The sequence below is a fragment of the Protopterus annectens genome, chromosome 4.part0, assembly GCF_019279795.1.
Source record: "Protopterus annectens isolate FY-2018-M chromosome 4.part0, PAN1.0, whole genome shotgun sequence".
Lineage (NCBI taxonomy): Eukaryota > Metazoa > Chordata > Ceratodontiformes > Protopteridae > Protopterus > Protopterus annectens.
Window position 1 is genome coordinate 875,541,959 of NC_056733.1, and position 27,820 is coordinate 875,569,778.

General features: G+C 37.8%; 1 protein-coding gene across 1 annotated transcript in view; it reads left to right on the top strand.

Annotated features, from left to right (window-relative positions):
- GGT1 (gamma-glutamyltransferase 1) overlaps nucleotides 1-27,231 on the top strand; it is a gene marked incomplete in the record, with an annotated part of 1,527,627 nt that extends 1,500,396 nt beyond the window's left edge. The window contains 3 exon segments of the mRNA XM_044068834.1: nucleotides 480-592; nucleotides 811-924; nucleotides 26,111-27,231. Coding sequence (XP_043924769.1) covers nucleotides 480-592; nucleotides 811-924; nucleotides 26,111-26,254 — 371 coding nt within the window.
- Between the last annotated feature and the right edge of the window lie 589 nt (nucleotides 27,232-27,820).

Below are 27,820 nucleotides of genomic sequence, written 5' to 3' on the forward strand. Positions count from 1 at the left end.
GTCCAGTTCTGTGAATTCAGCAGTATTATGTTGTGGAAAATATACAATAATCAGGCATGTCTTTCACAATCGTTGCCTTTTGTGTCCATAACCCATCCCAGTCCCAGTCTGTTTTTACTGTGAGCATGAACACGTCATTTGCTGAATCATAGGAAATGAAAATGTTGCTCTACCAGGGAAAAGAGGTCAAGGGATGACAGAGAAAATCAGTGCAGGACACAAAGAAAGGTAAATATTAGCAGGAGGCACTAAGCCAAAGTCTTCATCATAGATGTATATATAGCAATAAGTATGGCAATAAAGTTGGACATGATGTAATTCATTTAACCTGCTTATGTTATATTGGGTGATGCAGGGAAAGTTTCTTCACACTTTGCAGTTTTGCAAATGCTTATTTTTTAAGGCCAGGTATAAGATACAAGAAGAGTAGAACATTCTGGAGTGACTATCAGACATGAAGTATTTTCTTTTCCCACCAGGTAAAAGGCCCTTATCATCCATGTGTCCAGCTATTTTAATAGATAAGAATAAGCAGGTCAAGATGGTTGTCGGAGCATCGGGTGGCACAAAGATTACATCTGGAACAGCACTGGTACGTAAGTACGAACTAACCAGAAACATGGAATAATTACAGTGTCACCTCGCTCGTGTTTATCTCAGTCATGTCTGTCTGCTGCGAACCATTCAGATTAACTAATGACCTCCACAGGAAATATATGTAATAAAACCATTCATTTTGAGAGCTTTGATGCTTGAGGACTGTCATCTTGCATTAATACCAACTTTTGTAATGTTGTTATTCTCTTACAGGTGATAATGAATTCTCTGTGGTTTGATTATGATGTAAAGAAAGCTGTGACAGAACCTCGTTTACACAATCAGCTTTACCCCAACAGTACTCAGGTGGAACCAGGCATAAGTGAGGTGGGTGACTTTTTTAAATATTAAGTACCTGCAGTAACGAACCTGTGTTAGCCCATCAGAGAGCTACTGGGCTGCCACAAGGCAGTTAATGGAATTTAATTCTTAAAGGGATGGGAGTTGCTGTATCCCTTTTCATAAAGCATTATCTTGTCATGCATATGATTTTGTGAGATGCACATGAGTCTAGCCTAGAAGATTTGGTAATCATTTTACCATATAATCTGTTAACCATGTCGATATCTGCTAAAGTGAGTCCCAAAATATGGAGATTGAATGGCTGAACAAATGGATTTATATATACTAAGTCCAAGATGGTTATTTCTAAAAACATTCCCTTTTCTCCAAAGTATGAAGATACCAGATTTGGTATATATAGGTCTGGGGTGTGGGGGGCTTGCCCCCCCAGATTGGCAGGTGCAAAGAAGTTTAAAGGAGAATGATGGATAAAAGTCATTAATGACATCATCAGTTTTTATGTCACATACAAATACTACTGCCTCTGTACTTTGCTTCTGCTCGCTTTTTGGAGTATCATATGTGAATTTCATGAAGGAATCATTTCTTTATACGTTCTTCATTCAGTATTGCATCAGTATTAATATTTTCGTCATGAGGGACTTTTTGCAGAAATAGATATTCCTGTGTGTGCCGGTACCAACTTTTAGTGGATGTCGAGTACTGTGAGGTGACAAGGTGCACGAGCTGATGTTAGATGGGCAGGGATTATGCTTCATGATTGTGTAAAGTCACATGCGTATGGCTCCATTTTGCCTTTTCTATACATTGTCAGCTTAGAGAATAATTGAGGTTATCTGTGCACTCCTCAGGCATTCTGGGGATTGCTGGGGACGGCTGCAGATTCTGCCTGTATCCCCACCTCATTTACATAAACCCAAGGTTGAGTCAATGACTGCCTGAGGCCTGGTTACATGGATAAGTTGCCTTACATGTTCATGTATTACCACAACCAAAAAAAGGCCTAATTTGCAAACAATGCATAAATGACTATGATCTTAGATGAATACGCTGGACACCGCCATATTAACTTGAGGTTACTTGAGTTAGGCAGCAAATAGCTTAGGAAACCGTGGACTTTTTAAAATAAGAAAAATAATGGGAATATTGCAAATTAATATGAAACGGTTCAAAATGATGTAAGACTACTGAGTTTACTTTACTGAGGTGATGGGCATACTACAATGGCTTATGTGAATACTGTAAAACTCACTGTTGTAAATGGAAATTCATTATAGCAGTAGCATGAATTTATCACAGCTATCCCAGGAAGCATGTAAAGCTTTGATCACCCAGCAGTAAAAGTGCCATGACATTGTTAAGACTCAGAGCACTGCTCAGACAGTCAGCTAGAAATGGTCATGCCATGTAGCCATATACTACTGCCACTTCACCCTCATCAATGCACACATTTTATTTGTCTCTGAGACCACAAATTATTGCGTATGACAAAATTAAATACTTTGCTGTGCAGTACCTTAACTGACAACCCAGTTCAAAATGAAGAAACATTGCGTAATATTAGCAATAATATGATATATTTTCATTCAATTCCAAGGTATAAACTCATGTTAAATACTGAGTGTGTGTGTGTGTGTGTGTGTGTGTGTGTGTGTGTGTGTGTGTGTGTGTGTGTGTGTGTGTGTGTGTGTGTGGAGGGGGTCAGATTATAAGTAACAGAAATGCAACTTTTTTACTAATTGCACCACTTCCGGACATTCAATACTTGCATACTTACATACACAAGCTCACTAGAATATATTGTGCAAAATAGTTAAAAATGTGGTTATTCCTTATATGATGTCTTATAACATTACTAAACAGGAGTCAGTGAGCACTCAGGCATAACTTTTACAAACAGTAATATCAGTACCTATTCTGAAATAAAAAAAATAATTATTTAAAGACAAGAAGGAATGTCAGATGAACAGTGACAGCAGCGTAGCCCACAGATATTACTGCTTGAATTAATTATACTCTATAGGCGGTATTCATAGTCCAGCCCTTTGTTGTTGCATAGTGGTAATCTGCAAACAGCAGCTATGCAAATATGCAAATGTAGTCAGCATATGTTATTCATTGTGGCTGCAAAAAACACAAATGTGATGATAAATAAGCCTTCTTAAAGTATTTTAGGATAAGTATTAAGGGGAGATATTAAGTGGACAAGGCACCTTAGACAATGGCTTATTACTGTGATTCATAGAGATAAATGTTAAAGGGCCTCATTTGCATACAGAACTTGTAAATGGACTTGAATTTACAAGAATAAGCTGCATATTAACTTGGGATAGCTGGAGTTCTGCAGAACACTATTTAGGAAACTGCAGACTTTGAAAAGTAACAAAAATAAAATTCTGGTAAGATTATTGAGTTCATTGCAAAAAATGTTTGCCATTTACTGGTCATGTATATATTGTCAAACTTCTGAAGTAGTCACTGAGGAAATGGTGTCATTTTAGTACTTGTGCATACATGGTTAAACTACTGAAGGGATTGATGGTGAAAAGGTGTCATTTTAGTGCCATGACTGACAGGGCCGGCCTTTGGTGAACTGGAGCCCTAGGCAAAAGAGCTTCACAGTGCCTCTCCACACCACCTGGTACCCCCATCCTGGTCTACATACACCATCCAGATTACTTTTTTCTTCCTTTTTCTCACAGTTTGTCTTACTCTTCAGTTTTTCTATACTCCCTCAACACATTTTAAATAAACCATTTCTTTACTACAAAAAATAAGCAAATAAGTATTGGAAAAGTGCCCCTGCTAGAGCAGCACCCTAGGCAGACACGTAGTTGACCTATGCCTAAGGCCAGCTATGATGATTGAACTACGGAAGTAATCAATTAGGAAATGGTATCATTTTAGTGCCGTGACTAAAACACTGAAGGGATCGATTAGGAAATGGTATCATTTTAGTGCCATGACTGAAATACTGAAGGGATCGATTAGGAAATGGTATAATTTTAGTGTTGTGATTGAAATACTGAAGGGATCGATTAGGAAATGGTTTCATTTTAGTGCCGTGACTAAAATACTGAGGGGATCGATTAGGAAATGGTATCATTTTAGTGCCTTGACTGAAATACTGAAGGAATCGATTAGGAAATGGTATCATTTTAGTGCCATGAGTGAAATACTGAAGGGATCGATTAGGAAATGGTATCATTTTAGTGCCATGACAGAAATACTGAAAAGATCGATTAGGAAATGGTGTCATTTTAGTGCTTGTACATACTTGGTCAAACTACTGAAGGGATTAATTGGGAAATGGTGTCATTTTAGTGCCATGACTGAAATACTGAAGGGATCGATTAGGAAATGGTATAATTTTAGTGCCGTGACTGAAATACTGAAGGGATCGATTAGGAAATGGTATCATTTTAGTGCCGTGACTGAAATACTGAAGGGATCGATTAGGAAATGGTATAATTTTAGTGCTGTGACTAAAATACTGAAGAGATCATTTAGGAAATGGTATCATTTTAGTGCTTGTGTATACATGGTCAAACTACTGAAGTGATTAATTGGGAAATGGCGTAATTTAAAAGCCTGTGCATATACTGACAAACTACTGAAGCGATCTATGGGGAAATGGTATCATTTTAGTGCTTGTACATACTTGAACATAGTACTGAAGGGATTGCTGGGGAAATAATTAATTTTGATGTCATCAAAGTGCTTGTGAATATGTGGACAAAATACTGAAGAGACCACAGGGAGATATAATCCAGATAGGTTATGTAAGTGCTTGTGTATACATGGTTCACCGATTTCAAAGTAGATACAAAACACTCACCAATTCTTTTAAAAATGGATGTGTGTATGGTACGCCTATTGGACTACAGATCACAAGGACACTTCATTAACATACACTGCTTCACACAATTTCCACTTGCATCTCATTATGCTTAATTTCCTTACACTCATTTGCTGGCATTGTGCATTACTATAAATGGCCTGTGCGAATCACTAGCTAGCTATGCTCACTTGCAAACATCACACATGACCCTAGTGCATTCACTCAGTGACCGAGAATACCAGTGTATGTGTTTTAAAGAAAGGAAACACTAACCTGAATAGCATGGTCCATAGCTCTGGACTGGATGCCATCACTTTACCTGAGCACATGTATGCTATGCATGAGCCTGATGCTTGGGATCCCTTACTACTGCTGCCAGCTGGTCACCACTGGTCATAGTAAGATTGGAACTGGGAGCTGCAGTGACAGCATGGGTCACTTCACCACCCAACCAGTGCATGATCATCTTGTGCAGAATGAAACATGCAGTAAACATTCTGCATGCTGTAGCTGGGTCACACTGAAGGGCACCTCCAGACTCCTCGAGACACCTTAAATGACTCTTCAAGAGGCCAAAGATCCTGTCAATGAAAATACAGGTTTGGGACAGGCCTGCATCACCTGAAAGAAACAAAACAAAGAGAGAAATGAGGGGGATAAAACAAAGAAAAAATGTTTTAGTATTCAGCAATACATTTTACCATGAATAACTACTTAAAAAATAAAAAAAGAAAAACAAATTCCACTTACCAACAAGATGACCACTGGGCATCCTCCTATTCAGGAAAAGGTGGTACAGTGAAACAGTGGTCAGATATGACAATATTGGATAGAGTTGCTGGTGATGCACTCCCATGAATTACACACTGTCTGGCTTAACAAGCTCAATGCCCACAACAGAGCTTCAGGCAGAGGATATTGTAAGGGGTGCTGGAAAGGTGCTATTGTGTCTCCCCCTCTAACATGGTTAGAAGCCTCCCTCTACATTTACAACTTAGCTTTCTTATGTAGTACCACTATTACATGACATTTCCATAGGAAAATCCACTCCCAGCTTTTTCTTGCTCCTCTTTTCAGTGGTTGTCTCAAATAGCTGTCCTGTGGTGCCTATGGTTACATTATACCCCCACCCACCACTGTAATGCTTTTCCATATACCTTGTAAATTTTTTCTGCTTTGTACAACAAAGCTGCTGGTAGGTAAAACAAATGTTTTATTACAAGGTAGTTACTAGGGCTGTTTTAGCCTCAAATCTTCATTAAACCCAAAACACACAGTCAACAAAATCTTCTGAAAATGCCTCCAGAAACACGTCTTAAATTTTCTCCCTTCAAAACCTTAAAAGAGGCACCTTTCCTTCAAAATAAGCATGGCCCACTAATATCAGCAGTAGTTATGCATGCTCCCAGCTAAGCACATTCCCAGTGTCACTGATGTCAACAAGTCAGAATTGGTAACAAGCTTCTACACTCATCCTACTTAATTTGAGTAGAAGGCCATCAGTGAATTGACCTAGGAGATTGTGGACCAAATCTAGACCCAGACATGCACACATATAGATATGTATGTATGCTGCTATTTTATTCTGATTCCCGCATATGATAACATCATGAATTGTAGATAGGGGTTCAATAACTATGATTTCACTGGTTAAGACAGCAATAAGCCACCTGCAGAGTTCACAATGAAGTATAACATGATTTCTCCAATATATGCAATGATAGTCCATCAGGACATGTACGCATCCCTAGTGAGTGTATACTATCTCTTTTTCTAAGTCTTCACTAAGAGGTCTCATACAACAAAGCATCCTGCATCCCCATCTACTCATTCTTACAGTCCGTATCATCTCTGAAGATGAAATTCCCCCTTCCCCGTCTGGCCTATGAACACAGGCTATTGTCATTACAGATGGATTTAGTGCAGTTACTTCCATTAAAATTGCCAGTGTAGCTTTAGCCAGGCAATACTTTTTAATGTCTTATTGTTAATTTTACCAGCATTTGCTCACTTGTCAGATGCCATATGTGCCTAAAAAGTGGAGACTGACCGATCTTCCTTCATAGAGCACAGCTTGCAGTCACTACATCTGACCTCAATATTGCAGGAGTTCTGTCACAACACCCTATACCTACAAGTTTACTGAGACTTTTGTCATTGTTTCATAGCCTGCAGTCACTACATCTGACCCCAATATTGCAGGAGCTATGTCACAATGCCCTACACCTACAAGTTTACTAAGACTTTTGTCATTGTTTCATAGCCTGCAGTCACTACATCTGACCTCAATATTGCAGGAGCTCTGTCACAGCATCCTACACCTACAAGTTTACTAAGACTTTTGTCATTGTTTCATGTAAGCATGTTTAATATTAAGAACCTTGCTGCATATTAACTTTAATCAGTTAAATACATACCTACTCTGTGATTGAAAGGCCCCTTGCTAAGTTGGCCACTGTCTCCTTTTGCTTGACCAGTAGACCACATTGAATATGCCAGGCATTTAGTCTCAGGAAATGATAGAAAACCTGTTTTTACTTGCATCTTTTTGTTAATTGCTTTGTTCTAGCCATAAGGTGATTCATCACAGTTATACATTCACCTATAAATTGACTTGAGGGTGGGAAACTTGCTTGACTTTGCTTGATTCCCATACCCTACCCCTAATTCCCACTCACTCCTCTAACTCTAATATTATATGTCCTACATATACATTTCACTTGTGACTCTTAATTTCAAAGCCCTCCCCAAATGACCTTACTACTCCTATATATGCACTTCTGTTTTTTGTTTTCTACTTCCTTATTTCTTTAATTTTTATCTTTATTCCCAGCTATGTTTCTGCTTCTCACACTGCTTTGCACAATATCCATTTATAATCACACTCTCCCTAATAGTACCTAACTATTTCACATTGTATCCTTTTCTTTTCCCAAATAAACCTTCGTTTTTCTTATTTTGACTACATCATTATACTCTAGGCTTTAATACTCCTCTATTCCTTATATTCCAGAGAAGATACTAGGATAACCTACCTCTCTACTTTTACAGAAAATAATCCTGTCCTTACCTATCCTCTTCTACTGTTCAGACTGCACCATCATTGAATCTCCTGCTGTCCTGCTACTTCTTGTTTCCTTCTTCATTGCTACTTCCCCAATACCTGACATCTATAACATATATATTCCTGTAATTAATTGTGCTACTCTTCAGCTTATCCTATATTCTTCGTGTCCTACTCTGCTGTTATCCTACCATTAATGAATACTATATTGCAACATCTCTCCAACTCTGTCCCAACCACCTCTTCATACTTCCTCTTTACACTGTCCACACATTGCACCAAACCTATTGCACCTCATCTTTATCCCAAATATAGGCTAATGAGATGCACAGCAACACACACCAAAACAAAGTGCAAGACTCCTCTCCAAAAACAAGTATGCACTATTCCCATATATACTAAAATCCTTCTAAGTGGAGATCTTTACCCTAATCCTGACCCTACATATCATAGTGAACACAAAGATAGTTTTGCTCTACATACTTCTATAACCCAACAACTGCCAATCCCCAACCCTTGTGATCTATTTTTTTTGCAATAAATGTTAGAAGTATAGGAAATAAAACTGCTGAACTACATGCCTGCATTACCCAACATAAGCCTAATGTTCTTCTGTAACTGAAACTTGGCTTAAACCCAGCATAAACAACTCTGACGTTATACTTCCTGGCTATAATATCATCCGTAATGACCATATAAAGAGGAAAGGTGGTATTGATTTACTATTTCCCAGTATCTACTACATTTCCTCTTACAGCAAGTCAACACCAATACTCAGTTCAGCAGAGCTTTGTATTGCTTTCCTCAAAATAAACAATTATAAACAAAGATGCTTTACGGTCCTTTATATCCCTCCTGGTGATAATACAGCTATACTGGAAGATATCCTACATTGGATATCCTTAACATTTCCACAAGAAAAAATATTACTAGGTGATGTGAATGTCAATTGGTTGGACATAAACTCTAACTTGCATCCATCTAGCATGAACTTTTATGGTTTCACATAACTAATTAATAGTCCACATATTATAGCAAGACATCAAATTCTCTGTTAGACTGCATCCTAGTATCAGTCCCTAGCAAATACTCCACCACATGTACAATGTCAGACTCTGTCAGTGATCATCTCCCAATCTATATGACTAGACATCTCACACATCCAATTAAACAGCATGTTTATAAAACAACATGTAACTTTTCCAAGTTTAACCCAGAAATGTTCATTACTACACTATCATCTATTAACTGGAGCTTCCTACAAATCCTCCCCTTAGATGATGCTGTAATTGAATTCAATGCAACCTTTCTAAATATCTTAAACAGCCTTGCACCTCCTAAAAGGAAGAAACTGAAAACAAACAATGCAGTTTGGCTATCCAAAAATAATAGGATGCTAATTCAGGCTGGAGAGGAAAAACATGGAAAGAATGGCAAGAATAAAACAAACACCTCAGTATCTTGACAACTTCAGAATGATTTGTGATAATACTAAAAAGAAAATAAACTGAAGACAAAAAAAAAACAATAATACTAAACACAACCCTAAACAATGTTGGATATCCATTAAAGAAATCTTGCATCTCAACCAAAAATCAACCCAAAGCCATTTCTTGATAACTCACTACTCAAAACTGCAAAACAGTTCAACTCTTATTTTATAGCTAGCATAGTAATTCTAACCAAGGATTCTTCAACATCTAATCCCAACCCTGCCCAACAGCCACATATCACCACATCCACTTTCACCTTCAAACGTGTGCCCACATCCTACATAAAACTACTCTTAAACAAACTTAACTGTGTTCCTCTTCAGCTAATGACCTTCCAAGCAAGTACCTACAAATAGCAGCCAATAGCGGTGTTTATCCCGCCTCGGTCCTTATAAACAGGCCAATCCAGGAATCCCACATTCCTTTTCTTTGGAAAAAGTCACACATTATCCCTCTGCACAAAGGAAGAAATTCAACAGACATGAATATCTTATCTCCCCTCGCCAAAATACTTGAAAAATGTATTCAAAAACAATATTGTTTCACAATGCTGTTTCTGTCTATATTAGAGATAAATTTACCTCCCTTCTCGTTAGCCTGGACAACTCCATGGAGTTACTCCAAGTTCAGGTTATGATGGGTAAGACCCCCATTCAACTCACAGGCAGTTATAAATCCCCCTCCATGGGTCATGACATGCACAAAGCCTACTTGACCAAACTGGAGACAATCCAAATATTACTGAACACGCTGGTTATGGGGGATTTCAGTTATCCCACCATCAACTGGGATTTCAATTATCCCACCATCAACTGGGAAACCTATGCTGGCCCTAACTTGCTAGCACAAAAGTTCCTTGATTTTGTTAACTCAAATGCCCTGGAACAAATTGTTCATACCCCAACAAGAGAAACAAACATACTCAATGTGGTTCTTGCTAACATGTCATACAAGTGCACTGCCACAACTGTCGGACCCTCATTAGTTAAAGCTGACCACAAATCAGTCACCTTCGAACTGGCACTAACACCAGAACTCACAAAGGGAGAAATCAGACTAAAATACTTCACCAAGGCAAACTATACCCTCATAGGTAAAGGTAAAAATGCACTACAAGTCCCACCCCTAGCTGGAAATGGTAACTACACTGAAGCTTATACTAAAGCCCTGTACAATCACTTGCATAAGTGTATAGACTCAGCTGTACCATAGACCCAAGTAGAAACAAGCCACCATGATGGACATCCAGTATCAGCAAACTTAACAATAAATGCAAAACATTGCTGTCCAAGAAAACAAAGGCGAGGCCCCAACAATGAAAAAACACCCTTCTCAGCCTCAACAAGCAAATAAAACAACTTGTCAAATCCTCTAAGGACTCCTTTGAGAAAAACTTAGCAACCACAGCCAAGGATAACCATACGTAGCCTAAATGGTAGGACCCAAGCATGTGCAGAACTAATGACTAATGGTATCATACACACTGACCCCACAGAGATAGCAAACCTGCTAGCAGATAGGTTTGGTGAAAATGTCACTCCCTTATCCCCACCAAACTTATCACAAACCGTCCCCCATACTTCCCTCCACCCTACATATCTGAAGAGCAGGTTATCAAAGCCTTGTCCAAGGCAAAAACACAGCCTCTATGGGACCAGACTACATGCCAGGCTGTCTTCTAAACAGGCTAAAACATGAAACAACATCACCATTAAGTACCCCTTTCAATAATAGCCTAGCCACAAACCTTTTTCATGTGGAGTGGAGAACAGCAACAGTTATTCCCCTCCACAAAGGTGACCTAGCAACAGACCTGGGGAATTATAGACCCATAAGCCTGACAAGCCTCATCTGTAAGGCCATGGAACATATCATTATGGACCTCATATATAAAGACATAGGTGACCTCCAAACTCTGGATCCAACCCAATTCAGGTTTGTCAAGGGAAGATCCTGCCTATTAAATCTGGTGTATTTCTTAGAAAATGTGACCAGGGCCATTGAGGAGGGCATATCTGTGTACACAACACACCTCAACTTGGCAAAGGCTTTCAACACAATCCCACACTCAGGCATTACTAATAAACTTAGCAAACTGAATGTAAACCCCTTTGTTGTAAGAAGGGTTGCCAACTGGCTCACAAACTGGACACACACTATCAAAGTGGGAGACTCCACATCAACCAGCAGACCTGTCACCAGCGGGTGCCACAGGGGTCAGTATCGGGCCCCTACTGTTTGGTATATACTTCTCAGAAATTCAGGTCAAAACTAAGGGGTTGTGGCTAATGAAGTTTGTGGACGACTGCAAACTTAGTGCAATTATTGAATCCCCAAATGATGTCAGTATATTCAATTAGGGTCTTACACAAATCAACGATTGGAGTCTTAGTCACAGTCTCAAACTGAATGCAAAGAAATGCATCATCATTCCCTTCAGCATAAAGAATGTCCCTTCACACTTTCAAATCAACAACAATAACCTAAGTACCCACAAAGTGGTAAGGGATCTGGAAACACAAGTTGACTGCGACCTTAACTTTGACCACCATGTGACTACTTTAGTAAGAAAGGCTTTCATCATAGCACACGCGATTAGTAAAGGCATCGCGTCAAGATCAAAGGAGGTTATAATCCCTCTATATTTGGCGCTAACCTGGTCCATAATTGAGTATAATGCCTCATTCAGCATGTACCATACAAAGCATCTGCAACAACTGGAGAGACCTCAGAGGTTTCTAAAAACGATAATCAAGGGACTCCAGCACTTGCCTTACCCGTATTGACCAAAGTCTCTGTCAGTATGCTCTATATTGTATGGACTTCTTAGGGGAGACTTATGCCTAGCTTATAGAGCAATCTCAGACCCAAATCTAATGAACTTGCTGCATATCCATAAATCAAACAGAACTAGAGATACACATTCCAGGGACCTAATTATGGCCTGTGACTTAAATAGGATATGCAGAAGGGACAGATTTGTCTCCCAATGACTGCCACGTCTTTTGAACAGGCTACAAATTCATCCAAGACAGAGCAGCTCTATGACATTGTTCAAGCGGAATGTGGACGACTGGATGGAGCACCATCAATTCTTACTAAGGATAGTGCCCACAACCCTCCTGGACTTGGGCAGTCATTACTAAACTCAATATTGGGTATTGACTAACATTTCTATAGTATTACATTGGGATGAAATGGCTAAGTTTGAAATGACCTCTGGGTCGATAGCCTAGTAATCTCCTATGATCCTATGAATTGCTAAGCTATCTCTTGCAGGAATAACTCCTTTCCCCTACACAACATGGCTTCCATCCTTCCCATAGTACTAACACTACCCTTCTAACTTTTTAATTTCTCCAAATCTTTTGGGTTTCTAATACCATGATGGGAATGGACTCTATTTCTAAGTCAAAGCACAATTAAAATTCATGAAATTAGTATTGTTTCAGTCTTTGATGTCTGCCAAAAGTGTTCTTTGTGGCACCTACAATCTGCCCAGTAATGACTCCTTCTGCAATTCGTATGGGGTTACATGGATTGGTAACATATCTAAATACGATTGTAGATTCTTTTTTGTAAGACCCGTTGGTCCTACTACTTTTGGAACTGTTTGGGTATCTTTATTTCACATTGATCTCATTTCTGCCTGCAGATCCTGATATTTTATGACTTCGTGTCTCTCTGTACGCAGCACACTGTAGTCACTTGGTATGGCGATTTCAGTGATCAATGCTACTCTTGTCTTCTTTTCTTGGACCACTATATCTGGTTTTCTAGCATCTATCTTTTGAACTGTTGCTAATGGATGATCCCATGTGATGTAGACTTCTTCATTTCCTATGATGCTTTGTGGCTCATGTTTCCAGTGTTTTTCGGTCACTTCAATAGCATAATGTTTGCACAATCCCCAGTGCAACAGTCTCACCACATTATTATGCCTTTCAGTATACAGTCCTTCTGCCATTAGTATGTCACAGCCAGCAACAAGGTGTGCAACTGTTTCCAATTCAGTTTTACAAAACCTTTATTTGTCTATTTCTCCCACATGTTCAATGGACTTTATACACCATCTTATAGGTTCATAGATTGGTACTAGGCTATCAGCCGTAGGGCCTATACAAGCCTAGCCATAACAATTCCCTGGCTATTTCTTCCCACACTATTTATTTCCCTGGACCCCTGTGGAGCAGGGCAACTGACGTGATCCCACAGTGAATTTCCTTGGGCCACCAATACTAACCTTTCATCTCTTGGTTTGAATTCGCCTCTCCTTAACCATTCCTGTGTTCATTCCTGATCAACCTGAGGTTCTTACAGACATTTTCTATACTTGCAATTGTATTTATGATTTTTCCACATTTCTTGCCTTTTCATCTGATCATTCACCTTATATTATTTTGATTTTTGGCACATTCAATTGCTATCTGATTTTTATCTACTTCTGGTTTGATTTTCATTCCTGCTTGTTGCCGATATACTTCTGCTAGATTAAGCAGAGAAGTCATTTTAGATTTTTCTCCTCATGTTTCAAAACTTTCACTACATTTGGTCTTGTGAGGTCAGCAGATGTGTGGAGTCCCACGATTGCAGATCTATACATGTAATCAATTTCAGGGAGGCCCATCCCTCCTTCAGAACGGGGAATATATAATCTTGGAATGCACTGAAATCATTTGGTGAACATGAAGCATCCTTCTTGTTTTCTTGTCTAATCTCGCCAATATGTTTTGGGGCCAATCAATCACTCCAAAACTGTAAGTTAGGACAGGAAGAGCAAATTGGTTTATAGCTTGGATTTTGTTCCTAGATGTCATTGCTGTTTTCAGGATTAATTTAAGTCTTCTGAAATATTCTGAGCGAAAGCGCTTGTGGTTTACGTTTGACTTGAGCTTGTTTGGCATTCTATTTTGATTCCACAGGAATATTACCTGTCTACTTTTTGTTCGTGATTAAAGGATATTTAATCCATTGCCTCGTCACGTTTTTCATTCTGCTGAGCTGCCTGGAGATTCCATTTATCTGGTTTTGGTCTATCGTTTTCACTTACTCTTCTGAAGTATTCCTGACAGTTTCATTCACATTTGTTCATGTTTTATTGTTGATCCTTCATCAATTCACAAATATTTATACACTCCCTCTTGGTCAAGTTCTTTTATATCACATTCATGTCCCAAACTGATGTGTTCCTGGAGTTGCAGTTTTCCTGCTTTATAGGTTGCTTTGGCACATTTATCTAGACCAAACAGACGAGATCAGACAGGAGTCTCCGTGGACTATGATGTTTGCAGATGACATTGTGATCTGTAGTGAGAGTAGGAAACAGGTGGAGGAGACCCTGGAGAGGTGGAGATATGCTCAAGAGAGAAGAGGAATGAAGGTCAGCAGGACTAAGACAGAATATATGTGTGTGAATGAGAGGAAGGATAGAGGAATGGTGAGGATGCAGGGAGTAGAGGTAGCAAAGGTGAATGAGTTTAAGTACTTGGGATCAACAGTTCAGAGTAATGGTGAGTGTGGAAGAGAGGTGAAGAAGAGAGCACAGGCAGGATGGAGTGGGTGGAGAAGAGTGTCAGGAGTAATTTGTGACAGATGAGTACCAGTAAGAGTGAAAGGGAAGGTCTACAAGAGGGTAGTGAGACCAGCTATGTTATACGGGTTGGAGACAGTGGCATTGACAAAAAAGCAGGAGTCAGAGCTTGACGTGGCAGAGCTGAAGATGTTAAGATTTGCACTGGGTGTGACGAGGATGGACAGGATTAGGAATAAGTATATTAGAGGGTCAGCCCAGGTTGGAAGGTTTGGAGACAATGCCAGAGAGGCAAGATTACATTGGTTTGGACATGTGCTGAGGAGGGATGCAGAGTATGTTGGGAAAAAGATGCTCAGGATGAAGCTGCCAGGTAACAGGAAAAGAGGAAGGCCTAAGATAAGGTTTATGGATATGGTGAGAGAGGATATGCAGGTGGTTGGTGTGACAGAGCAAGATGCAGAGGACAGGAGGAAATGGAAACAGTTGATCTGCTGTGGCGATCCCTAACGGGAGCAGCCGAAAGAAGAAGAAGTTTTAAATCATCGACAAAGAGAAGGTGAGAAGTCTTTACACTTTGTTGTTTTCTAGGAGCCAAATTCCAGCCATGGCCTAAGCTGTTGAGCAAACATCTTAATGGGTTAAAGGCAAGGCAGAATAGCAACAGTGACAGAGAGTCACCCTGGAATATCCCCCTTTGAATTTTTATCCCTGGTATAATAATTTGTCCTTTATCATGGCTTAATTGCAAAGTGGTTTGCCACTGTTTCATGGTCACTGTAATGTAGTTGATCAGTGTGGGGAGTGTATTTTATACATTTTTAAACACTCTTTTATCCATGAGTATGGGATACTATCAAATGCTTTCTTGTAGTCAATCCATGCCATACTTAGAGTCTCCCCCTTTTTACAGTTCTCCACTATGACTTTATTTAACAACAAATGATCCTTTGTTCCATATGACTTTCTTTTATTGCCCTTTTGTTCTATTGCCATAATTTAGTTTTCTTCTAAATGACTATAAACTCTGTTGCCATTAATTCCAGTGTATAGTTTATATGTCATTGGAAGGCAAGTTATTGGTCTATAATTTTTAGGGTGGCTTGCAGGTTCACTCTTAAGTAGGAGTATTGTTTTTCCTGTTGTTAACCAGGTTGTGTCTATTCAGGGTGTGGATATAAACAGTTCTTACTCATGGCTAATCTTCGTGCAAAGATGTTAATACTTTTTACTACAAGTTAGGCACTGCATCTGTGCTTGGGGTTTTCCAATTAGAGGTTTTTCTTAACTTTGTTTCAATCTCTCTAGCTGTTACTTCATTCCATTTCATATCCTGTACCTTTAAACTTCTTATTCTTTCTTTTACTCCTTCTATCCATTTAGCATCTTTGTTATGCTCCACAGGATCTTCATAGATACTTCACCAAAATGTATCTATTTCTTCTTTTTTTTGGCGTTTTTTCAATTCCCTTTACCTTATCTCCCAATTCGCTATAAAATCTTTTTGGGTCATCAATAAATTGCTTATTTTGCACTTTTCCTTTATATTTATCTTTGTATCTTCTAAGTTTTCCACCTGTGCTGAGATTTTTACTTTATTTGCGATAAACAGTAAAAAATAGTAAGGGACCAAGCCACGGCAACATAAGGCATAAACGTTTAATGGTAGTGAGTGTTTTCGCAGCACCTTTGCTGCTTCATCAGACATTACAGAAAAAAACAATGTAAACCATTTTAAAATACAGACCAGCCAGTGAGATCACTTGGCCAATTCAGCCTTAAAGTTACAGTTTATAAAATGGATCTAATACATCAATGGTCTGTACAAACAACAATAATGCACAACATAGTAACATATATTAAAAAGTAACATATATAAGAAATAGTGACAGATATGAAAAACAGCATGAATAAAAAACATAAATAAGAACACATATAAAATCTGTATGTGTGTGTGTGTGTGTGTGTGTGTGTGTGTGTGTGTGTGTGTGTATATATATATATATATATATATATATATATATATATATATATATATATATATATATATATATATATATATATTCTGGCATGCATCCTATCTGTTCAACTGTCTAGTTTGCAGAACGGGTTTAATGCATATCTTATCATTCAAACATCTACCTGTAGTAGCCCGCATCCTAATAATACATTTGAGTTATGGATGCATGTGTCCGACTGGATGCATGTCCATGGAGAAAAAGGCCGGGGGAAAAAAAGCCACATGTAAAACACAGAGAAAATTACATACAGATACATACAGAAAATATACAGTTACAGGGACAATATTTTAGATACATTTTAATTACATACAACAAAGATTATAATTAGAATGCAATAATAGTTAATCTTTTTGTATTAGGTAGTTACAGTTATAGTATGCAGTAAACTTGATTTCTAGAGAGGAGCACAAAATTGGTAGGAAACCAAGGGAGGTAGGATCTAATTATTGAGGTTTTGAAAAAGGAAGAGAATTCTTTGAGATAGGATCTAGTAGGGTAGGAGGAGAGAGGATCAGAGGAGGTTATCAAGTTAATACATATGAAATAATAATGAGACTTAAAGAATAACTTTTAATATTTTTTGTGATTGGAAAAGTCTTAGGTTGTTAGGGAGAATTCCAAACCTTCCCTAAGGAATTAGAAGAAATTTCACCCCACTTCACCAGTTGGCTTTGGATGTTTTTGATGAGATTCATCAGATTGGATTTGAGGAGCAGCTAAGATTAGAGGAATCAGTATTTCGCTCAGTGAAGGGGTTTTTTCAGGTTGTTTGATTATTTTAAATGCTTCAGTGAGTTGGTTCATGTTCTGATGTTTCTGTTCTATTTCTAACATTACCTCCCTGTTCACAGGGCACAATGCTCTCAATCACCATAAATCTAAAGGAATGTGTGGGGTTATGCTGCATAACATGTTTAGCTAGTGCACTTGTTTCTGTCTGTCTGCTAATATTGTAGACATGCTCTCTAATACGATCCTTGAACTTTCTGTCTGTTTGTCCAACATAGAGAGACATATATACTTGGCAGTAGGCCAGGTAGACTACATGCATAGAATCACAACTAGCATGTATATTATTAAACTCCATCATCCTACCTGTGTCGGGATGTAAAAACCTACTGCTGGTATCAATCAGAAAGCAAAAATTGCATTTTTTACAGGGCAGAGTGCCTACAACAGTAAAAGACATCTCATTACTGTTATCCAGCTTTGGATAACACAGCATCCTTTAAGTGATTTTTTTTATTTCTGAAAGCAAATCTTGATCTATCCCCCACTTTAGATTTAATCTGTTCATTCGTACATAAGACATGCCAATTCCTGTCAAAAATATTCTGTAACAGTTTACTGGAGTATGTAAGGGGTACTCATGCTATTATAGTGAGTTTCATCTCTGTTACCCCTTACCTGCTTCTCAGAGAATTAATGTTTCCCTTGACCCCCCCATCAATGGTATCTAAGAGAGGACTTCATCCACTTCCTTAAGATTGTAAACCCATGTTTTGAAATTATTACTCAGACGTGTCAATTCTCAATGAAAATGTCTTCATTCTTAGAATTCAGTCTTGATACCCGTAGGCCCTGTCCTTTGGTCACATTTTTATAAATGTGTGTCGGATGCATACTCTGCCTCTGCACATATGTATTTCTATGACATTTGTTTCTATATATCTGGGTGTTAAACTCTCCTTCTATGTTCCTAATTACTCTCACATCTAAAACTTCTATTCCAGTAAGGGAGCTACAACATGTAAATTTAAAAAAAGTAGTGCTGCTATTCATACATTGATGTAGGGATTCAAAGGACTTCTCATCTCCTTTCCAGATTAAAAACAAATCATCCATGAATCTCTGGTAAAACACCAGGTGTCCATGGAATCTATCATTCAAAAGGTGCTTCTTCTCCCAGCTTGCCATAACGATGTTGGAGTAGCTATTGGCACATGACGTGCCCATAGCTACTCCATCCATCTGCCGGTAAATGTTATGCTGAAACAAGAAGGCATTGTTTTCTAGTATTACCTCCATAAACATGCACATCAAATCTATAAATTTTGTCTCATAATGTCCATCATCCACTTGGTATTCCCTTAATAGTCTACACCTATGTCATTCAGTGTTGCTGTAAAAAGCAACTGTATATCAAACGTGGCTAGTCTATAATCTCTATCTCATTTTCCTTGGTGAACTGAAATAAATCATTTAAAAAAAGTTCAGAGTCTCTCAATATATACATATTCCTGTCCAAAACAGGTCTTAAATATCTTTCAAGGTACAGGGAAAGCAGCTCAGTACACCACCCTCTGTCTGCAACTATGGGCCTCATAGGTGGACATGTAGGGTGTTTGTGGACCTTAGGGACCCCTTGTATTATAGAATAACTGTTTTGTCCACCACAAAATAATTAAAAAGTTCAAACCTAATCACGTGACAAAGAAGGCAGTCATATAGCATATCATATATTATTTTGACCGTATTATCAATACATGTTCTATCTATTCCTTCACATACACTGTTATCATTCAGCATTTGTAACATTGTGTTACAGTAAAACTTAAGGTCTATAACAACGAGTCCCCCCTTATCAGCAGGTCTGATAGAGATGGAAGTGTCTTTTTTGTAAGGCTTCCAAAGCTAACCTTTCATCTTTACTTAAGTTATAAAAATATTTGCTTCTAGTTCTGTTATTAAACATATCATAGATTTCCTGCTCAACTTTTCAGAGGTTTCCACTACAGCATTATTAGCAGGGACATATGTACTTTTCTTTTGGAAGGTCATAGCCTTCCTGGTTACATCTGTGTTGTTCCCAAACTACTTTAAGCATAAGATTGTGAGTGAAAGTTTTTAGTTCAATAATTCTATCAGTTAAAGTACTCTTCCCTGCTGGTATAAATGTCATAGCTTTAGATAGTATGTGCAGTTCGCAAATCGACGGTTGCTTGCAGGAAATGAGGAAACATGGCTGAAGGGAATACAGGTACCCTTGAACTGTATTATACCTTGAGGTTGACTGGAGAATGGAAGAAATATCATAAGCAGTTTTCTATGTACGTTGAATGGAATGAAAACCCTCTTTTACAACTGGAAGCTATAAATCGTGTGTCTCATGAGAAAGGAACTCACTGGCCTATCACTCCCCAACATTGACTGCATTAGAGTTTCCACAGTTTCTTGTTCCTTCCCTTGCTGTCTAGCTTCAAGTAAACGTTTATACTGGTTTGCTGTGGAAGGCTCCAAATTATCTTCATATGGTACCAGACCAATTGCTTCCTGTTCCACTGGTTTCCCCTTAATTTGGATATCTATTACTCTATCCTGTTGTGGTGCTTTCTGAATTAGATTTTCTACACTAAATCCTTCACTTTGCATGTATCCCATAACCTCAGTCTCTATTTCTTTACCTTCTCCATTACTGATCTCCTTTTCTACTTTTCCTCTTTGTCTTCTTATTTTTTGTATTGTAAAGTTTTCCATATCCGGATTCCTTTGCCTGTATTTCTCTTCAAATATCTTTGGTGCTGTTCTTTTTGTATTGGTTAGTTTTGCTTTCTCCTTTGCATAAATATTACACCATATTAAATCTCTTTTTCTTTCCCATGTCCATATGTCTTCTTCAAATGTTGCCTGATCTTCCTGCTTCTCCCTACGTTGGGGACTCACTCCATCCTGCTGTGATGTGATGTAACCTGTGCTAGGCCTTCTACACCAAATCCTTCACTTCACAGGCACTCCATAACTTCAACATCTATTTTTACAACTTCTGCTTTACTAACCTTCTTTTCTACGTTCCATCTTTGTGATATTATTTTTTATTGTGAAACTTTCCATATCCGGATGCCTTTGCCTGTATTTCTCTTCAAATATCTTTGGGGCTGCCTTCTTCACATTGATTAATTTGGCTTTCTCATTTGCATAAATATTGTACCATATCAAATCTCTCTTTCTTTCCCTTGTCCATATTTCTTTTTTATACTTTTCAAATATCTCTTGGTTTTGTTGTTTATATTTTCGCACTTCCTCAGTGGCTTCTTTTTCCAAACAGATCAAGGTTTCTTGATCTATATGCTGTTTTTCACAAATCTGCTGTATTAATGAAAAGACATTTTCATTTGAACCTTCCAACAGTTTTTCTTGCAGAACTATTTTTTTCCCTCTAATTTCTCTCTTAATCATTTTGTATATCTTGTGTTTGGAAATTCTAGGCTTTTTGCCTAATAGTAACAATACATAATTTATTTCTTATCCTCAATAGTCCACTTTATCATCTTTATGGCTGTTCTTTGGCTTATCAGTTTTTGTGATTTTTGTGGACTGCTACTTCCTTCTACAACAAGAGGGCCATCCTCCCCTTGGGCCTGGCCTTGCACCCTTTGTAGGAATGTTTCTGTGTTTTGAGAATTCTACACTGCCATTTTTTCCAGTCCTGGCACCAGTGCACCTACCAGGATTGGGTACTTTTTTATCCTGGTCTTATGCACCCAGCTATCATTTTTAGTTATTGACCTACTTCTGTCCATGATATATACTATATAAATACAGTCTATATATCAGTGTCACTTTGGTGAGATTTTGTGAAAACAGGGTCCACCTGTGAAGGTACTCACCAAGACTTGCGGATGAATTCAATTTCAGCACTACTACTCTCCTTTGCTTGCTGACTTTTCATCTCTCCATTTGGACCCTACTTTTCATCTCTCCATTTGGACCCTACTTTTATTAACCTATATAGATATTGCAATTAAGCTTAAGATAATGGCAATCTACTCAATCCTTATTTCTGGATTTGTCTAAAGCCTTTGACACAGTTTGTCACAGCAAACTTCTTCAAATGTCCTCACTAGGTCTCTCTCAGCCCATCCTTCTATGGTTGAAAAGCTACCTGTCCAATAGGTATCATTCAGTAAACTGGCACTTTATAATCTCTCCTTACCTCACAGTCACCACCAGTGTACCACAAGGCTCTATCCTTGGTCTCCTTCTCTTCAACATTTTCACCAACACTTTCTATACTTCCACACAACAGGCCACCCTAATGCAATACACAAGTGATTCCTACTCTTATTTGCACATCTGACAAGATGGTACACTTCCAAAAATTACTCAGGAAACTTTAGCAGCCACTAAAACATGGCTTCATAACTCGCAGCTCATGCTCAACCCAAAAAAGACCAAAATACTCCTTTTTTTTCCCTACATCCCTCTGTCATGAAAAGACTAAATTTAAAGTCCTGTCTCTTGATAATACAACCATTGAAGGCACTTCTCATAGAATCATAGGATCATAGGAGATTACTAGGCTAATGGCTCTGGGGCCCTTACAAGCCTAGCCAAGAGTTTATCCCCAAAAAAGAAACCCCATAGTAAACTATTAGGGGTGATAGTGGATGATAATCTTACAACTGACCTGCAAATACAAAATTGCAGAAGAAAAACTCATCAAAAACTAGGGATGCTTTACAGAGCCAAACACTTTCTCACCGATGCAACTAAAACTACACTTTCCACTAATCTCTTCCCAACTCTTCTTTATGATGCTCCCATCCTTACTAACCTCCAGACTTCACAAAATCTGAAACTTGAACAATGCTATGATGAAGTTGCTAAATTTGCAGCATATACACCTTTCAGAACCCACCACTGTATAGCACTGAGAAGCCTAAAGTGCTTCAAACTGCCACATCAACTAACATATACAAAACTTCTTACCCGTATAAAATTATCCAGCATCTATCTGCTTGTCCAACACTAAAAAACATTCAACACAATTATATTCCCTGTCGATCGTTGCAATCCAGTGACCAAAAACTCCTGTCTGTGTACAAACCTAGTAAATCTGCTGGGCATTGTCTATACTCATACAAGGTTGCTAAGGCCTGAAACTCCTTACCTGTATCCACCAGGGCTATACCCACCGTCCCATCTTTCAAAACCACTCTGAATGACTTCCTAGCTAAAATCTGGCTCTGTTCTTGCTCAAAACCAGGATAACCTATATCCCTAAATGTGAACAAGTACCTTTTCATTCTTATACCCCCTTACTCTCCCTTCTTCACTTCCTTACTGCTATCTAATTCTCTTCCCTGACTTTCTCTCTAAATATACCATAAGCCTGTTTTTTCTTCACTTCATATTACAATTCCTATTTGCATTACATTAACTTACTCTTAATTTCTCTACAAACTGTCTAAAATTCTCTAAATATTAAATGATTGTCATATACCTTGTATCAATTCTTAATGTTCTGATATTATGTGTAATGTGTTATAATTATTTAAACCGCAGGTGTTTTGTTTTATTTTTGAAAATTGTAAGATTGTTGTTCTTAAAATGTTTTGTAATAATTTGGAGCTTTTCTCCCTGGTCCTCTACTGAAAATAGGTCTCTACCCAGTCGGATGTTCTGGGTAATCAAATGTCAATAAATACATTTGTAAGAGGCACTGCAGTGAAATGGAAACATGTATCCCACTGTAAACTAAAACAAACTAAAAGTTAAATTATATGTTTACAATTAAAACACATTACAGTGAAAACATACTAGAAAACCTCAAGACACAAGGTGAAAAACTTATAACAAGCTTAACATTGTGAATAAATGTTTAAAACTTAATGAAGAGATAATTACTTATACATACTGCTGTAGATTTAAATGCCAAACAGAACTAAGATGACTTCATGAATGTGTTGAAAAGTATTTGTCATTTCAAGTAGTAGGTCAAAGGGAGCTAGACACTCATATGCTGTTGCATATCCATGTGGTTTTGTACTGGTATTTGTAGAAGGGAATGTGGTGTATGAAAGTCAGCACCAGGTGTGTAGACTCTGGTCCATCTAGTCTCCCATCTAGCTGCACTCTACTGATTCATCTGTTTGCAAAAATTATATTTTCAGTATCTCATACAGGCAGGCTTTTAGTTTTCAGACTGCAGTTTCGGCACCTGAACTAAACATTATGATATGTATCTCTAAACAACGACCACCTTATTTACACATAGTGAAGGTAATGGGTCAGTACCAGGAGCACTACACTCATAAAGGCAGGAGTGATTACAGGTTAAGTAATGCATGCATGTATGTATGTATGTATGCAAGTATGTACTTATCTAGGTATGAATTATGTAAGTATGTATGTATCTACTTATGTTTGTATGCATGTATGTATGTATGTAAGCAAGTATGTACTTATCTAGATATGTATATAAGTATGTATGTATCTACTTATGTTTGTATGCATGTACATATGTATGTATGTATGTACAAATCTACATATGCATGTATGTACATATCTAGGTATGAATTATGTAAGTATGTATGTATGTTCATGTCTACATATGTATGCATGTATTTACATATGTATGTACCTATGTATGTATATACATATCTACATATGAATGTGCGTAAGTATGTATCTAAGTCTACGTATGCATCTATGTACGTATATACATATGTATAAATGTATATATCTACATTTTGTAAGTATGGACATATGTATATAAAAGTGTATCTACTTTTTGTATGTATGCATGCATGTATGTATGAATGCAATATATGCAGTTATTTATTAATAATAATAATAATAATGCCCATTTGATAACCAGGTAGGCCCACTGAACATACAGTCCCTTTTCAGGGACAACACAGGTGCAATGTCTGATTAAGTGACTTACTCAAGGTCATACAGGAAGCAAATGAGAGGTGAAGGAATTGGTTTCCTTCAATTTATACAAATCTATTAACCAAAGTAGAGTATTAATCCATATGGATGTATTTCAAGCTCTGCCTAGCTATGAAAAAACAAGCACACCGATAAAACAATATTTCGCAGTCAAACACATTGGAGATAATATTGAGCAATATGATATTCTACATTAGAAAAAAATTTCATAGCAGGTTGATGGTTAACAAGTGAACTGTGGCAATTGTTGAAAAGTTTAATTACGTGGGGCAGACTACAAACAGCTAAGTGAAAAGACAGTATAATTTGTATGAGTTATCAGAGGCAGATGAAAAGGAAGAGTTGATAGAGTTAGGAGAAATACGGAGGTTTGGGGGTTAGGGATGGATGGATGGTGTGAGGGAAATATGAGAAGTGGCTAGTATTGAATAGATGGTACAATAGAAATCATCAGAGACGAGAATGTTGTTAGTGACATGAAGAAATAGGTGAATTTATTTTGTATTTGGGCCTCGTCTGCATCTTTAGATTCATACCCATCGCCAATGCTTCAGTGCTGGACTGTTATGTTCCAGGTCAGCCGTGTGCACTTTGGGCACAGAATTATTAAGGCAAAGTCAATACATTTTCTAGCAAATTCTTCCATGCTGAAGGCATTAGAGATTATTTTTTCACTTTACTAATGTCCCCTGAGTAACTTGTAATGTATGGACATTGACACAGATAAAAATGTTTCCTTATGTTATTGTGCCTCCTTATAAATAAAGCCAAAAATGTATTGAAGGCTGGTGACTACATAAACCAATACAAAAAAAAAAAAAGATAAACAGAAGTCACACGATAGAAAAGAAGAAAATGTGTACCATTTATAGTTAGCAAACTTAGTGATCATGGTCTTACTAAGTATTTTAAATAATTGAGGCTTGGATGGTCCATTGTGGGCACTTTTTATGGTTATGAAATGTTATATTTTACTTCTGCATGTTTATCTTTTAGATGTGATTTATGAACTGTGAAGTGCCACTCAGTGATTTCTGTGGTACAGGTTTGTCTGTTGGGCATTTAGATTATATTTGTGTTGGTCACTTTAGCCTATAGTTTATAGTTCTGTTTCATAGATCCTTGGCATTTAAAGTAAACTGTTCTTCTCCTCTTTAAATTGCTCTTCTTTGTAATGAGTGGCATTTTTCATGTTTAGTCAGTGCAGGCAGTGTTTCCCATTCACTGGCTTCTTCACTTAGCCTAATTCAGATTTCTCCCTCCCAGCTGCCTATGTTGTGATCATTGTTTCAATGCAAGTCATGCCAAGGTTTGCTACTATTTCTGCCTTTCACAACCTGGTTACTCTGATTTTTTTTCAGAAAGATCAGTTATCAATTGCAGGAATAAGATTTACACTTGTACATCCCTGCCTGTCTCACATTTTAAATTAAATTACAGTTCTTTAAAAGAGCCACACAGATGCAATGTGTGTCAGGATGTTCAGGAAAGTGTCCTCACCTGCCACTGGGCAAGAATGAGAGGGACATTCATTTGTAGCATATATGATTTTTTTCTGATTCTGCTTTTTCTCTCAAATTCCAGGAGATAATAAAGGGATTGCAGCAGAAGCACCATGAAATAGCAAACACGTCAACTGGATCTGTGGTTCAAGCAATTGTGCGGACAGGTGACATGCTATCTGCAGAGAGTGATTATCGGAAAGGAGGCTACCCAGCAGGCTACTGAGCAGCTCATTTTCACTCTGTAATGTTCACCATCATCATCTTCATTATGTGGAGATGACCTGGCTCAGTGCTGAATATTGTCCTGCATGCTGGGAGACCAAAATCTATTCTAGGACCAGTCAGACTGGACATGCCTTATTCCTTTTTAGGGGAATTTTTATTGGGAGTAAAATCTTCAGACTACATATCAGTTATGCATCATTTGGAAGTATTTTCTGAATGCACAGCCTTATCTCTTCCTGGCCAAATGCTAAATCATCTTCCATCTATCTACACTGTACACTTGAAAATGTTTATGCCATGAATTCCAAGCATGTTTGTCATGTAAAACTTAACCACACTTCACAAATGAATTCCAACTTACATGAAAAAAAATGAAATATTTTTTTCTGTGTGCTAACTTTATTTTTAGTTAAAGCCAAATACATTAGTTACTGCAGGCCATGTGTTTAGAATGCTGGTTCTAGATTTAATATGCCACTGCATGCAGAAACTATCATGGCTGACACAGCACTGTGATTTTATTAGTATATAAATAGTTTTAAGGATGGAATCTTTTTTCAAGACAAATCAAAGAGTGCCTTGGTATTGTACATAATGATATTCTTCATCAAAACAAATATTTAAAAAAATGTGCTAGTATTGTGCGAATTTTGTGGCTCAGTCTCCATGTGGAGTCAGGCTAATCCCATATGTAAGCATACAGACTGCAAAACTGAGAGATGAGCAGCATTAAATGCAGATGTTCCTGGAGCTAGGCACACATAGCCATCAAAGACAATTTAGTTCAATGTATTTTTATTGAGATAATGTATAGCCAGTGACTTATGTCACTACAAGCTGTCACTTTATGAGAAAATGATCAAGCCCAAAAATATTTCAAATTAAGGAAATGTTTCTAAATGTTTGTTACAAAGCACATAATGTATTGTGAATGTCCTCAACGTGATATTAAAAAATGTACTGTGCCAATTTCAAACAGGACTTATTTTTTTAACATTTAAAATTAAATGTGACAAATATGTAGTTACAAGTGATTCTATTGACGTACTTTGTGACGTTTCATTTTTTTTTTTTTTTGCACAGTGTTGAAACCAACTGCCCTTCTAGATTGGATTACTGCTTGGACTATTCTGAATTGATAAATGATGTTCTGTATTGATCATAGGAAGATATTAGGCTAATGGCCCTAGGGCTCTTACAGGCCTAGCCAAGTTCCACCCTTATTTCCAGGATCAGTACCTGTTGCCCCTGTCCAAGTGGGAAACAAGTGGAACCCCTGTGGAGAATTTAGTTACCCATCCAATCGTCCAGATTGCGTATGAAGAGGGACAATGCTGTCAGAAAATAAAATACCTATGTAGGATATCTTAAATCAAGCAAATCATTTTCTCAAAAGAAATTGTCTTAAGTTCTCAGCTTTATATTAATATTTGGTTGGTACAGCATCTAAAACAGAATTCATTCCTCTTTCTCCAGTAACAAAACTTCCGATAGTATCCTGGTCCTATCATGCCACATGACTGGGGTAGACCCCAGAAGTAGTATCAGTGTGCACTATAGAATA